At 42.3% G+C, this 16,430-nt stretch overlaps 1 protein-coding gene across 4 annotated transcripts in view; it reads right to left on the bottom strand.

The window, feature by feature from the left end:
* Positions 1-16,430, bottom strand: part of Dis3l2 (DIS3 like 3'-5' exoribonuclease 2) — a 350,417-nt gene that overhangs the window by 296,802 nt on the left and 37,185 nt on the right. For all 4 annotated transcript variants that reach the window (XM_032901537.1, XM_032901540.1, XM_032901539.1 and 1 more), the window contains exons 4-5: positions 9,495-9,548; positions 3,159-3,260 (exon numbers count right to left, since the gene is read on the bottom strand). In XM_032901537.1, the coding sequence (XP_032757428.1) occupies positions 3,159-3,260; positions 9,495-9,548 (156 nt within the window). The remainder of the gene's footprint in view (positions 1-3,158; positions 3,261-9,494; positions 9,549-16,430) is intronic.

Genomic DNA, 16,430 nt, shown 5'->3' with positions numbered 1-16,430 from the left:
CTCTTCTAGATGTTTTGAGCTTCCACATACATCTAAAAAGCTGCCTGTACAAAGATTAAAACAGAGACTGAAGGAACACCCATTCAGAGCCTGCCCCACATGTGGCCCATACATATACAGCCACCCAATTAGACAAGATGGATGAAGCAAAGAAGTGCAGGCCGACAGGAGCCGGATGTAGATCGCTCCTGAGAGACACAGCCAAAATACAGGAAATACAGAGGCGAATGCCAGCAGCAAACCACTGAACTGAGAATAGGACCTCCGTTGAAGGAATCAGAGAAAGAACTGGAAGAGCTTGAAGGGGCTCGAGACCCCATATGTACAACAATACCAAGCAACCAGAGCTTCCAGGGACTAAGCCACTACCTAAAGACTATACATGGACTGACCCTGGACTCTGACCTCATAGGTAGCAATGAATATCCTAGTAAGAGCACCAGTGGAAGGGGAAGCCCTGGGTCCTGCTAAGACTGAACCCCCAGTGAACTAGACTGTTGGGGGGAGGGCGGCAATGGGGGGAGGGTGGGGAGGGGAACACCCATAAGGAAGGGGAGGGGGAGGGGGATGTTTGCCCGGAAACCGGGAAAGGGAATAAAAAATGTATATAAGAAATACTCAAGTTAATAAAAAAAAAGACAATAAAAAAAAGTAAAAAAAAAAAAAAAAAAGCTGCCTGTAACTCCTTTAAAGAGACTGCTGATATTGGAGGAGGGCAGTGCATGGAATCGATTTGATCTGTTTAGGTAGTACTGGAATCTTAAAAATATTGACTCTTGGGGTTGGGGATTTAGCTCAGTGGTAGAGCGCTTACCTAGCAAGCGCAAGACCCTGGGTTTAGTCCCCAGCTCTGGGGGGAAAAAAAAAGAAAGAAAAATATTGACTCTTTTCTATTTCTCCCCATTCCCTCCATTTTTAATTTCTTTCACTGGTGATTTATAGTTTTAATGTATTCTGCTTTTATTTTTGGTCAAGTTTCTCCCTAATTGTGTCATATTTTTATCCTATTATAAATGGCATTTTCAGAAAATTTTTAATTTCCTGGTTTTCATTGCCAGCATGAATTGCAAATAATTAATTTTTTATATAGACCTTCTGTTCTTCAATCTTGATAACTCACTTCTTCTAGCATCTTTTTCAACAGACTCATTAGAACTTTCTACAGAGAAAACCATGTAGTTTTGTAAGTGATGTTTGGTTCTACCCTAGATCTCTAAGCCGTGTAGTTTCCAGACCTTGGACATCCAGGCAGTGTTGGAGGGAAAAGGGAAGGTAGGCAGTAGTTAGGATGTATTGTATGAGAGAAGACTAAACAAATGGTACACACACACACACACACACACACACACACACACACACACACACACACTGTCATAAAACAGTTATTTCCTAGTTCCTTTTGGTACTGGCTTGAGTCTCAATGTAGGGAAGGCAAGTTTGGAGGCCGATACCTATATACCATAATTGTTCATGATAAAAATTTGCAGCAAGCCAGGAATAGTGGTCATGTTATGAACTGAGAACACAGAGAACATGTAGAAGACATTAAAGCAGTGCCATTCTTAGTGGTGAAAGGATTTGCCTTCAAAACTGAGGACGACGCAGGAGTGCCCCTGACACCCTCCTCTTAGTGGGTAGGACAGAGTCTTACCATGTAGCACCAACTCAGGAACCCCCTGCCCTAGCCTCTTCAGTACTAGAATTTTATCGTGAGCAATTCTGGAATTTTGTTTTTCCTATGTACACTGACTAATACTTGATTGAAATATGGTGTAAGACTTAGCTTGTTAAATGGTGGGCTGTAAAGACTGCTTTTAAACATTAAGCCAACTTCGCATTTCTAGGACAAGCGCCACATATCCACGTTCTATTCTTAGTTCACATTCCTAGAGTCTCTTTGCCAATATTTTGTTGGGTACTTGTTCACCTGTGTTTATGAGATCTTAAGAAATCTTTTGATTTTTTATGTGGTTTCTTATGCTGCTATTTCACAATGGTGGTCTGGTAGAATGAAGGAAAAAGGGTAGCTCTTTGTGTAAGACAAGGACTATTTCTTCTTTAAATGTTTAGCAGGGTTTACCAGTAAGTGAGACCATCTAGGATGCTGAAGTTTTTTTAAATAATATATTCAGAAAGGAAAATATTAATAAGACCAAGCAAAACAAGTGACATTTACAGCAATCCATGCTTTCCCCCCTGCCCTCCATTTCAGCTAATGACATCACAATCATTTTGCCTATTACAAAACGTAGCAGCTGTTTGCAGCTCCCCTGACTCCTTGTTCTGCTCTCACAGATGCCTTCACTCCTGTCTACTCTGTCTTCACATGCCAACTCCTCTCCACATCAACTGTCAGGCCCAAGTCTCAGCCTCCACACTGTAACATGTCCCCACTGCAGTGAATGTTCAGACAACAGCCAGGACAGTTTCTGATTTGATTTCTTCCATTTTTACATATTAACTGGAAAAGAAAGACAGTAAGTTTTATCCACGAAGCCTGGACTGTACCGACTGAAGGGATGCTACCTGTTTTGCCAACCCTTTGCTGTTTAACCAGCTCTAGCAGCATGGGCATTCGCAAAATCAGACCTCTAGATCCAGGCTCAGTGGCACATACCTCAAATCCCAGCACTAAATATATACTGCTGCGTGGCTCAGTACAGGACATGGATGAAAAAGTGTGTACGGTACAGTACAGAATTGGATGAAAAATATCGTCATTTCTGTAGATTTGTTCCAGCTCTTACAGCATAGAGTGTAGGAAATTAATAAATTATTTCACACTTGCCAAGACCCTACAAGCACTTTTCTTCAGACGAGATCGGGCGCGTTCAGGGTGGTATGGCCGTAGACTACAAGCACTTTTCTTACCCAAAAGAAATCAATTCAATACAAGAATCTGACAAGATAGATGGACTGGAGAAAGAAAACGGGGCGGGAGGTGGGGGAAGATGCTTCAAATCCCCATTCAATAACCTTCCTTACTCAGAGGCAAAACTCAGTTTTACCTTGGGGTCTAAGGGGCCCATAATCCACAACACACACACACACACACACACACACACACACACACACACACACACACACACTGCTTAAGTACATCATAGAATGCATGATACACTATAAAAAAATAATTAGAAAAGGAAATTTAAACTCACCTTCCACTGGTCCTCAGGAAGCAGTTTTACAACCACAAGGTCCCCATTTAAGGCTCTATTACGAGCAACAACTCCATCAATAAAAATGTCCCGATCACCATCCTAAGTTGGAGGGAGAAATAAAGGAACAGTCAAATTACCAAGGCCTGGAGCCAAAATTTATTTCTTTAAAAGTGTTTACACTCGGGGTTGGGGATTTAGCTCAGTGGTAGAGCGCTTGCCTAGCAAGCGCAAGGCCCTGGGTTCAGTCCCCAGCTCTGAAAAACAGAAAGAAAGAAAAAAAAGTGTTTACACTCTAAATCTGTCTGCTAACTTAACACTATTCCATAGCCTAAAACAAATCTAAATGGAACTAAGTCTCTTCTGATAGAAAAAAAAATTCAAACCTAAAAACAGACTAGCAGAGGCTAAAATCACCAAATACTTAAAGAGATCTACTATAGGCAAACAAAAACAAAGAAAACACATAAAGAAATTACTAAAAGATAAAAACTGCATGGTATTGGTACAGAGACAGACAGATAGACCAATGGAATAGAATTGAAGACCCAGAAATGAACCCACACACCTATGGTCACTTGATTTTTTGACAAAGGAGCCAAAACCATCCAATGGAAAAAGATAGCATTTTCAGCAAATGGTGCTGGTTCAACTGGAGGTCAACATGTAGAAGAATGCAGATCGATCCATGCTTATCACCCTGTACAAAGCTTAAGTCCAAGTGGATCAAGGACCTCCACATCAAACCAGATACACTCAAACTAATAGAAGAAAAAAGTAGGGAAGCATCTCAAACACATGGGCACTGGAAAAAATTTCCTGAACAAAACACCAATGGCTTATGCTCTAAGATCAAGAATCGACAAATGGGATCTCATAAAACTGCAAAGCTTCTATAAGGCAAAGGACACTGTGATTAGGACAAAACGGCAACCAACAGATTGGGAAAAGATCTTTACCAATCCTACAACAGATAGAGGCCTTATATCCAAAATATACAAAGAACTCAAAAAGTTAGACCTCAGGAGACAAATAACCCTATTAAAAAAAAAATGGGGTCAGAGCTAAACAAAGAATTCACAGCTGAGGAATGTCAAATGGCTGAGAAACACCTAAAGAAATGTTCAACATCTTTAGTCATAAGGGAAATGCAAATCAAAACAACCCTGAGATTTCACCTCACATCAGTGAGAATGGCTAAGATCAAAAACTCAGGTGACAGCAAATGCTGGCGAGGATGTGGAGAAAGAGGAGCACTCCTCCATTGCTGGTGGGATTGCAGACTGGAAATCAGTCGGGAGGGTCCTCAGAAAATTGGACATTGAACTACCTGAGGACCAAGCTATACCTCTCTTGAGCATATACCCAAAAGATGCCCCAACATATAAAAAAGACACGTGCTCCACTATGTTCATAGCAGCCTTATTTATAATAGCCAGAAGCTGGAAAGAACCCAGATGCCCTTCAACAGAGGAATGGATGCAGAATGTACATTGTGGTACATCTACACAATGGAATATTACTCAGCTATCAAAAACAATGACTATGAAATTCATAGGTAAATGGTTGGAACTGGAAAAATATCATCCTGAGTGAGGTAACCCAATCACAGAAAAACACACATGGTATGTACTCATTGATAAGTGGCTATTAGCCCAAATGCTTGAATTACCCTAGATGCATAGAACACATGAAACTCAAGACAGATGATCAAAATGTGAATGCTTCACTCCTTCTTTAAAAGGGGAACAAGAATACCCTTGGCAAGGAATAGAGAGGCAAAGATTAAAACAGAGGCAGAAGGAACACCCATTCAGAGCCTGCCCCACATGTGGCCCATACATATACAGCCACCCAATTAGACAAGATGGATGAAGCAAAGAAGTGCAGGCCGACAGGAACCGGATATAGATCTCTCCTGAGAGACACAGCCAGAATACAGCAAATACAGAGGCGAATGCCAGCAGCAAACCACTGAACTGAGAACAGGACCCCCGTTGAAGGAATCAAGAGAAAGGACTGGAAGAGCTTGAAGGGGCTCGAGACCCCATATGAACAACAATGACAAGCAACCAGAGCTTCCAGGGACTAAGCCACTACCCAAAGACTATGCATGGACTGACACTCGACTCTGACCTCATAGGTAGCAATGAATAGCCTAGTAAGATCACCAGTGGAAGGGGAAGCCCTTGGTCCTGCTAAGACTGAACCCCCAGTGAACGTGATTGTTGGGGGCAGGGCGGTAATGGGGGGAGGCAGGGGAGGGGAACACCCATAAAGAAGGGGAGGGAGGGTTAGGGGGATGTTGGACGGAAACTGGGAAAGGGAATAACATTGAAATGTAAATAAGAAATACTCAATAAAAAAAAAAAAAAGAAATTACTAAAACAAAAAAGATGCTTTTTTTATGTTATCCTTTTTCAGTTTAGAGTGAGAGAAAAAAATAACCTCCAAAGAAAGCAGAGAGAGACGAAAGGGACAAGAACTTAAGGTTAATTTAACAGATACATATGTAAACATTTACACTTATATTAATTTCAAGTAAACATGATTCCATAAGGAATCACATTTAAAACCTCAGTACCAGAAAACAGGGACCCTCCTTGCAAGTTGTTGATCAAGAGAGTCCAAAAGACTCTCAAAATAACATGCTGTTGCTGTTACTCTAAATTGCCGCCCAGATATTGAAGGTCAATCCCTGTTGATGAAGATATCACATACTTCAGACTCAGGACACCTTAATGACTGGCAGGAGAGAGAGAATCAGCCTTCCCCTCTGATGAACATCTTAATTGGTCACCCAACAATCTAAACACATACATAATACCAAATTGACTCCGCAGGTTATATTTATGCATTTATATGTACAAACATGGATATATACATGCACATACATACATATAAACATAAGGTTATGACCTGAGGAGTAGTGAAGAGATTTGGGAGGAACTAGAGGGATGAGAGGGAAAGGAGATGATTTAAATATAGTACTTATACATGAAATTTTAAATGAAAATAAGATTCATAAAGCATCTTCAAACCACCTATCTCCTGACTTCAGAGCATGGTAAGCTCTAGACTGTGAACACAAAGCATCAACACCTTAGGCATCCTCAGTCTCAAAACCAGAAAGGCCCCATGGTAAGTGGTGTGGTGCCCAGCAAACTCTCCAGGCATCTACTTCAAAATCAAATGGGTGTCAGAGATTTCTTGATAAATCTCTTAAATGCAAGAAACAGCTAAGGAAAAACATGCTTTTGGGGATCTGAGGCCAAGAGAAAAATGTCTCCACAATCATGCACTCTTCTTTAGTGTCCCAAGTTGTCATGTTCCTTTTCAGAGAATAAAAGAGAAGTTAAATGTTGGTGTTCCTTACAGGAGCTGATAGCAAAAGTCTCTGGAAAGTCACTCATTTTGTAATATAGACACTCTATACTGTTAATATTTAATATTTTATAGTACTCAAATAACTTGAGTACTATAAAATTCTAGTTAATTAAAACTGGCATTCCAAAATCACCAACCCTGCCTCAAAAAAAAAAAAAAAAAGGAAGAAGATTTTAACCACTTAGCATGTTTTATAGTTCCCAGTTACAAACTTTCTATTCAATTTCCAGTCTGGTGATGGCTGGCAGCTGTGGCCTACACTCTGCCAAACCTGACCCCACCCTCATCCCTAAGAAACAGCTACCGTGTTAGCCACAAAGAATTAAGGCAATTTGACCCTGTGATGAGCTTCCCAGAGAAACAGAGATAACTGGTGACTAGAATGTGAACACAAGTGTGACCCATCACCATCAACTGTTGCCTTCTGCAAAGTATTTAAAGCACCATGATCTCATGAACTGCCCTTCAAGGAAGAGAGCTGCTCAGAGGTCATCCTAACCCATCCTCCTGTATCGAAACATCAGCAATGCAGTGTCTCCTCAACAAGCAGCTGTATGCATCCTTTTGTGGCTCAGAAAATAAAAGAGTAGATGACTAGACTATAACATTACTGTCTTAAGGAACCAAGAAGAGAGAATAAGTAGAATCTAAGACAACCCCTAGCTACTGTACACTATTCAATTCTTCAATTCACTCAGAAGCCTATATCTATAGCCAAGTTCGTCATTTTTAAAATACTAAACTTAAGCCAGGTGATGGTGGCACCTTTAATCCCTGCACCCTGGAGGCAAAGGCAAGCACATCTCTTGTGTTTTGAGAGGCCAGACTGGTCTACAGATCAAGTCCCAGGACAACCAGGGCTTTGCAGAGAAATCCTGTCTTAAAAAACAAAATAAAAGATCCTGCACTTAGGAACTGTTCAGTATCATCCCTCTTAACTGGTCTCTAAGGCTCTGAAATGCTAGACTTGGATGCTAGACTTGCCTCATCCATTAGAAAAAATAGCAGAAGAAATATCTAAAGATGGGTAGGGGATGAGGAAGGAGACAGGAAGTGGAAGATGAACATCCATAGAAAAATAAAAGGAGTGTGGGAATATCTAACTAAAAAGACAATGATGGAAGACAATACAAGAATGTCATAATGGTCAAAGTATCCTCTATTAGTGAGATAATAGGTCCTTCTAGACCAGAAAAAAATTCCGCAGCTGGATAAAGCATGCCTCCCACGACAAAAATTAGACCCACATAATCCAGGACAGAAACAACACGCCCTCCATTACTTTTCTTTATCTCAACTCAAATAGGATAAAAAGAAATTGTAATATTATCATTATCTTACTTTACTTAAAAGTTATTTGTTTTAATTTTCACTTTGTATTTTACTTTTGCCAAGAATTCCAGGTACTGGCAGGTAGATATATGTACTTGTCCCACACATTTGGAATCCGCCATAAGAAAATAAAATCTGCTTACTACCAATAGAAACTATAATATTCCAAGTCAAGTTCCTTCAACACAAAATATTCTTTTATAGCTGATGATAAGAACCTAGCCCACTGGCCTAGGTGGACAGTTTCACATGGCAAATAACACTCAGTAAACATTTTTAGAGTAAGAATAAGCCTAATCTAATTAAATTTCCTTCTTTTCTCTCCAAAAGCCTTAAAATTTTAAAGCTGTGACAGAGTATATTTGATCATCTCTTCATATTAGACATGAGAACATCTATTTCCTATGGTCAGACCATAAGTTCTTTTCATACACTTTCCTGTAGACAGGTAAGCATTCAAGCCCCAACATCCCACTTACGGATGGGAAACCCGGAAAGAGGATAACATTCGAAATGTTAATAAAAACATATCCAATTAAAAAAAAAATCACTGTTTTTCATACACAAAGACTCATGATTTAATTAAACTCTTACAACTGGAATGCTACCAAAAAAAAACAAAACAAAACAAAACAAAGCCAACCTTTCTAATGTGAGAAATGCTGGTTATACAGAGCCTACTGAAACAGACATTGATTCTAAGATGACACATGGCATCTTCTTCTTGCATGTGACCTTCAATGTATGAGCAAACTTTAGACTCTAACATACATGTAAACAAACTCTACACAATCTACTGCATAACAGAACTGTCCCCAAGGTAAAATGCCACCTCAAAGTTGGTACTTTACAAGTCAGAGTATAGCTATAGAAGCAGGAGGTGTGGGGTAGTGGGTTTCTGGAGGGGAAACCAGGAAATGGGGTAACATGTAAATGTAAAAAGAAAATACAATTTAAAAAAAGTAGCCATCCATTACAACATCCTGGAAAAGTCAGACCAGGAACTCAAGAATACTGTTCTCCCAGCTTCAGGTACAGACTTCTGCACAGACCTGCTGCTAACTACTTATCAGTGCAGGACTACTTTAACCAGAGAGAAGCTCTTAGATAAGTCATGAATACAAGAAACAGCCTAAAAACAAAACCTAAAGCACCTTGTCCACAGGCCTATCATCTGCACCAAAGTGAAGTGAGAAACAGAAAAGCATTACACATTATTTTTGGACAAATGTTCAGATTAGCTCATGCGGTAGAACGAAAGTAGATAGCATATTTGTTTAGGAAAGATTAACTTAAATCAGTGGAAAAACCTATAAATCCCTTTAAGCTATAAACCAAGAGCATCCAATTACATGGGCTGACGGGTAGTCTGCGAAGGTCCAGCTGCTTTCTGCAGCCTCAGAACAAATGTCATCCTTCTCATCTGGCGTTCAACTTTAAGACTGGCAGAAGGGGTAGTGAACAAATTTTATTTATTTAAATTTGAAACAAATCTTTGCCTATTCTCAACTTTGTTTTACTATTCTGCTTTTTAGTCAAAGTATATGATTTCAAGTTCAGAGCACATCTAAAATATTCAGTATGACATTGAGTTTATTATAAAGTTAATAAACTTACCGGAGAAGGAATGAAGGCTTCATGAAACTTCTTTGGATTGATCCTCAATACACCCTTTAAAACAAAACAAAACCAAAGTCTATGAAAAAATCTACTAGCTGGATATTTATGATTTTTCCTATATATGTTATTCTCTGATAAAGTTATTAAGCAATTTGATCCAGAAAACAAGTTAGATGTATGAGAACTGATCAAGGCTGGTCTAGGAGACACCAGGTTCCAACACTGGCAGCTGAGTCTGCTGCCCTGCTCTGATGGGCACAAGAAGGATTAGCAGCAGTCGCATAGAGCAGGACAGGACAACTACCTACCCTCTCATTTACACCCGACTCTACTCAGGCTCTCTGGAGAGGAGCCTCCTCCATACCAGCAGCCTATTTTCTCTCTCAGTCCCATGACCTCTGCTCAATGTCCCGTTTCTGGGACCATTTTTTCAAGCTGGTTTCTAATCGGATGCTTAGCCTCAAGGCACCAGATATGCACGTTTTACTCTGGCCCCTCCGTAGAGCCACATGAGTTAATATTCCAAATGGTTCCAACAGCTCTCACTGCAACTGTCAATGCTAGCTCCCACAGCGAGGCCACCCAGTCTGCCTTCAACTTCGTAGGACTCCAGCACCAAGTCAGGGTCCACTTCTATTTATGTCAGGGGTGCAGGTGGGGGCAGTCTTCAATGGCTGCTCAGTGCTCTGGGTCTTTTTCAGGAAGCCATAACCTCCCCCAGAGTGCAGCTGCACTCACGGCCACTGGAACACATGCAGGGAAGAAGCTGTTTTCCGACCTACACAACTCAAAGGATAACTTGAGAAAGTGTTTGAATAACATTCCCCACTAAAAGGAATGACTCAAAGGCACATAATTCACAAGATAGGTGAAGGCATAAAATTAAATGGAAAATAATTTCTTTCTTTCACAGGTATTTAAATTATAAATTACCATGCCATGGTACACATCTTAATATAACAATTAGATTATCACAAATGATCACTCAGTCCTTAGCCATTGGTATTGATACTTGATAGTGATTATGGTCAAACCCCCAAACAGACCACATAGGGTACTGAGTAAGAACTAAGCTTAGTCCTTGAGAAAGAAAAGGTGTGGAACGCTGTGAGTTACAGTTTCAGGAGCACACTGACAGCTAACACAGTCCTAAGGGAAGAGCAAAGGTGAAGGAAGGGGGCAGGGCAGTAGAGTTGCAGCAGGAGAGGCGTCCGACACTTGTCCCCATCCTGCCAGAACTCTGCTGGGTTACAGAGAGGCGTGGGGATATAGCTGACAAGGCTGCCCAGGCTTTCTTGGTTAAGAGTGATGAAGCAAATTCACTTCTAAAACAACTGTTTCTTCCTGAAAGGAAAGAGAAACACTTACAACTTTTTTCTAAATACTCACACATTCAACAAATATTTCCTGACCACTAGTTTGACAGGCACTGTGACGAGGAGGCTACAGTAGGGAATGACAGACTTAAGGGGAAATGCTTCTGGGAATTTAAACAGGATTTTTTAGCATTTCATTTTCTGGTTCCAGACACCCTTTTCTAAGATTTTTTTTTTAATTCCTATTCTTCTAACATCTCCCTTTTAGTTCAGCAAAGAGCTAGCCTCTTGATTTGAGTGTGCCTTTAATTGCAGAATACTGAGAAAAATCAAGACTGGGCTCCCAGGAAAGATACATTGTTCAGGTCTGTATCTAGGCTCAACTTAAAATATATGAAAAGGCAGAAAGTTCTTGATTCTTGATTCACTGTCCCAAACCTCGCAACAGATAAAAGCACAGAGGGTAGGACAGAAGCCTTGCTTCTGATTAGCATACGGAAATTTAACTTAAAAACTGGATATCAGGAACAGACCCCAGAGAGAACAGATCACATTTGAAACAAGCAATTCCACCTGAGTCCTCGGCAGAGCAGAGCGGACCCTACAGCCTGACAGGAGAAGAGACTGTCAGTCTACCAGCTCAAAGACTCCCCTAGCAGAAGATCAGTCTCACCCAGAGGAGGCCAAATCCTGAGTGTCTGTCTTCCACCCAATCCCCTGTACTTCCTCTTTTTGAAATTTTTCCAGGCCTGGAGTTTAACCAATGAGGATCCTATTCTGAATACTTTTGTCACTTCTTACCAGATCAGAACCCAGCCCTGCACTAATGTCATTGCTTCCTCTGGGTGCTATCAAAGACAATCTCAAGGATAGTGGAGACTATTTCCCAATAATGGACTTAAAATTGGTTTGTTCCTATATTCTTTCTCAAACACCCTTTTGAAGTTCATGTCACGGTTCTTGCTAGACTTAGTGCAGGTACTTCTTACTTATTAATTACAGCATTAATTCACTAATGTTTTGATGCAAGTGTCACTCCCTTCCCTTCTAATCCCTATTCCTATAAACATTTAAGGACTCTGAATCTACATCAGTGACCAAATCATTCAAGCTACCTTTGTCTCTATCGTCCCAGCTACCTTGTCCACTGCCTATCACATCAGTTCCAAACACAGACAGTCCGGCATCACTCCTCCTGGGTGGAGTGTGCTGTACTTCCGTCCCACATACCATGGGAATTCCAGTAATACTTCAGCTTCACTAAGACCTCCATGTCACAGCCCAGAAACTTACCAATCATTGTCCTTCAGCTATGGCTACTCCCTTCCTTGGCCAACTAACAGTTTTGGCCTGCCATTATCTCTAAGCTTCAGAAACTTTGAGCTCTGGGTCCCCAATTCTGTCTACACAATCAATAAGGCCTACCTTTCAACTGACCCCAACTATCTGCCTTCTCTTTGCCTATACCCGAGGACCAGAATGGCACTGCAGAAAAAGAACAGGCGAATGGTCTAATTAGTCCAGCTTGGCAATCACAAATACATTTTAGCGGGCTTACAGTATGTTTGAAAAGACTAAAAACTAAGGAATTTCACACATAAAAATATGTTCCCAGATTTTCTTGAAAAATAATCATACAACTGCAGACAGCTATCTCCACAGGGCGGCAACCACCTCAGTTAATTATAGATGTGCCAGACAGTAATTGAAAACAATCTCAAACACCACTCATATGTGTAGAATATGGATGGACCATGCACTTTTAAGAGGTAATAAACTAATTTAAATTAAGTTAGCTAATTTAAATTAGCTATGAAATAACTCTCACAACTATAACATAGATACTGTTTTCCTCTTTTGTTATAGATGAGGTGACTGGGGCATTTAATGAGAAGATAAGTCTGTTAGGTCTGGCTCCAGAATCCAGGCTCCAATGCCTCTGTGTTATAGTCCTCACCAGGACTCCTTCACAAATTTATACCTCCCCAAATCCATACATCTTCAGTTCTGTCTTCTTCACCTTAACTAACAGCAAGATCAGGCCTTCGCTTGGATGCTAAGGGATCAGCCCCAATCCCTCCCTTTGCCTCCTTGTCCACATGCACACATAGCATGGTGTCCGCTCAGGCTCCACATGCACACATAGCATGGTGTTCCTCAGGCTCCACATGCACACACAGCATGGTGTCCGCTCCAGGCTCCACATGCACTCACCAGCATGGTGTCCACAGGCTCCACATGCACACAGCATGGTGTCCTACTCAGGCTCCACATGCACTCCTCCAGCATGGTGTCCTCAGGCTCCACATGCACACATGGTGTCCGCTCAGGCTCCACATGCACACATAGCATGGTGTCCGCTCAGGCTCCACATGTAAACACAGGCATGGTGTCCGCTCAGGCTCCACATGCACACATAGCATGGTGTCCGCTCAGGCTCCACATGCACACATAGCATGGTGTCCGCTCAGGCTCCACATGCACACATAGCATGGTGTCCGCTCAGGCTCACATGCACACATAGCATGGTGTTCACTCAGGCTCACATGCACTCACCAGCATGGTGTCCAGGCTCCACATGCACACATAGCATGGTGTCGCTCAGGCTCCATGCACTCACCCAGCATGGTGTCCGCTCAGGCTCCACATTCACACACAGGCATGGTGTCCGCTCAGGCTCCACATGCACACACAGGCATGGTGTCCGCTCAGGCTCCACATGCACACATAGCATGGTGTCCGCTCAGGCTCCACATGCACACACAGGCATGGTGTCCACTCAGGCTCCACATGCACACACAGGCATGGTGTCCGCTCAGGCTCCACATGCACACATAGCATGGTGTCCGCTCAGGCTCCACATGCACACACAGGCATGGTGTCCGCTCAGGCTCCACATGCACACATAGCATGGTGTCCGCTCAGGCTCCACATGCACACATAGCATGTTTCCGCTCAGGCTCCACATGCACACATAGCATTGTGTCCGCTCAGGCTCCACATGCACACACAGGCATGGTGTCCGCTCCAGGCTCCACATGTACTCACCAGCATGGTGTCCGCTCAGGCTCCACATGCACACATAGCATGGTGTCCGCTCAGGCTCCACATGCACACACAGGCATGGTGTCCGCTCAGGCTCCACATGTACACACAGGCATGGTTTCCGCTCAGGCTCCACATGCACACATAGCATGGTGTCCGCTCAGGCTCCACATGCACTCACAGGCATGGTGTCCGCTCAGGCTCCACATGCACACATAGCATGGTGTCCGCTCAGGCTCCACATGCACACATAGCATGGTGTCCGCTCAGGCTCCACATGCACACATAGCATGGTGTCCGCTCAGGCTCCACATGCACACATAGCATGGTGTCCGCTCAGGCTCCACCTGCACTCACAGGCATGGTGTCCACTCAGGCATCCACTCAGGCTCCACATGCACACATAGCATGGTGTCCACTCAGGCTCCACATGCACACATAGCATGGTGTCCGCTCAGGCTCCACATGCACACATAGCATGGTGTCCGCTCAGGCTCCACATGCAAGCACTTCTCTCCTCATTGCAGCACCCTTTGCTCTCTTTTCATGTCACAGCATTTTCTTATCTAGTGGGCTTTGGTGGCTTCCTAAGTGGACGTCCAACTTCCATTCAAGTCTACTCATTTCACCACAGCCAAAGAGACATTTTTAAAATGTGAAATGGACTGTGTGCTACCTACTTAATACCCTTTGGTAACTTGCCATTGTTCTGGGCAAGATATCTTCCAAGACCTGCATGGCCATGTAAGGCCAATGATTTCCCATCCATGGAACAGAGCCAGCAGGGCCTAGGCCTCCTGGAGTTGCTAGGTGTAAGGCTTATTTGTATATTTTACTTTATGTTCCTCCTTCCAGGGAATGTGCTCTCTGCCAAGGTTAATAATTCCATGATCATCAGAGACAGTTGGGGAGGAGAGGGTGTGTCAATGTCCTTAGCAAAAATGGTAAAAGCTGTGACCTTCAGGACAGCCCTTAAGGCTATGAGGAAGAACTCTGAAAATATGAGTTCAAAAATATAATTTTTCAACTATGCAAAATATAAGGACACAATATGAATAATATAAGGGGATTCACAGGCCTAAAAAAAAAAAAAGAAGCAGCTACACTATTGAAAAATACAAAGCTTGTCAAAAAGATACAAAGGCAAGAAGATACAAAAGCAGGCAGATTCCTGATTTCAAGATTAGCCTGAAACAGACCAAATTTAGGTGCAGGAGTGGTAGGAATGAGATCCCAGGATGAGATCCCACCCAACTAGGTTTATTGTTTGTGCTTACAAAGACAGGCAGATCTCTGACTTCCTCAGCAATGTTTTAAAAAGTGTACTTGCTATCTTCTTCTAAGAATCAAGGGGAAAAGTCACGGAATGCTGATTCCTGGTATAATCAAAAGGGAACCTGGAATAAATGATTGACTTGAAAATGATTTGTAAATAAAAGACTGGGCCTTGATCTTTGCGAGCTGAGCTATCTAGAGACCTCCTGGGAAAGCTGTCTTGAGCAGAACACAGGCTGACAATTTGTACCCCAAGATTGACTTCGAGTCATTTCTCACACCCTCAAACACTTCTTCTCTCAGGAACCCCTCTCCAAGCTGAGACTTGTCTTTGGCATAATCCAAATTTCTAATATAGTCTAAGCCCCTAAAGGACTTGGCTACTGCCTAACTCTACCTTTGCTCCAGTATGTCCCAAAAGGCTGCTTCCTTCTTAATCCTCAAAAACATCAAGTCTTCTCCTTGCTGTTCTGCTTGATCTCTTTACCTATAATCTTTTCCAAAGCTGAAAATGGCTGCCTACTCTTGCTCTTCAGATCTCACCTGCAGGATAATCTCACAGAGACTTCCCTAACCACAATATGTGCAGTGGCTCCATCTATCCAGTCTCTCTCCTCTCTCTCTGAACAATGATCCAGTCTACAATTTCATTCATTATTAGCTATTTTTGCCTACCACCCCAGTGACTTTTCTAGTGTTCATTCCCAAATGCTTGACATTCACTAGGCTGTCAAGAAATGCTTTTTTAGTTCATTAGTTACCTAATATCTGCAGTGTTGACGTTATCCCTTTGTTCCTGGTATCACAACTCTGAATGCCACTTCTCTTCTTAGGCATTCCATCCTAATGTCACCTCTACTGTTCTGTTCTTTAATACTCACCCAAGCTGACCTCAATCTTTTTTTCCTTTATGTGTGTGGGTGGTCTGCTTGTATTTCAGCACACCATGTGCATACAGTGCCTTCAGAAGCCAAAAGAGGACAGATACTCTGGGACTGGAGTTACAGACTGTTGTGAGCTGCTATATGTGTGCTAGGAATTGAACCTGGGTCCTGTGGAAGAGCAGCCAGTGCTCTAACCACTGAGCAAAATATCTAGTCCCCTGACCTCAATTTTAACAAAGAGCAAAATCCCTAGAAATGATGAGATTATCATGCTCTCTGTCCTGGAATAGGTCTTTTCATTAGTGAAAACCACTTCTCACCAATATTCCACTCCGGCAGGAATCCTGACATCATGCCTCCAGCAGATCTGAGGGCTCATTTGGGACTTCTATTAATCAGTGCATAATCTGATT

The sequence above is a fragment of the Rattus rattus genome, chromosome 4 (genome assembly GCF_011064425.1).
Source record: "Rattus rattus isolate New Zealand chromosome 4, Rrattus_CSIRO_v1, whole genome shotgun sequence".
NCBI classification, from domain to species: Eukaryota; Metazoa; Chordata; class Mammalia; order Rodentia; family Muridae; genus Rattus; species Rattus rattus.
The sequence above is the reverse complement of the archived record's forward strand: the minus strand, read 5'-3'. Positions and strand labels throughout refer to the sequence as shown.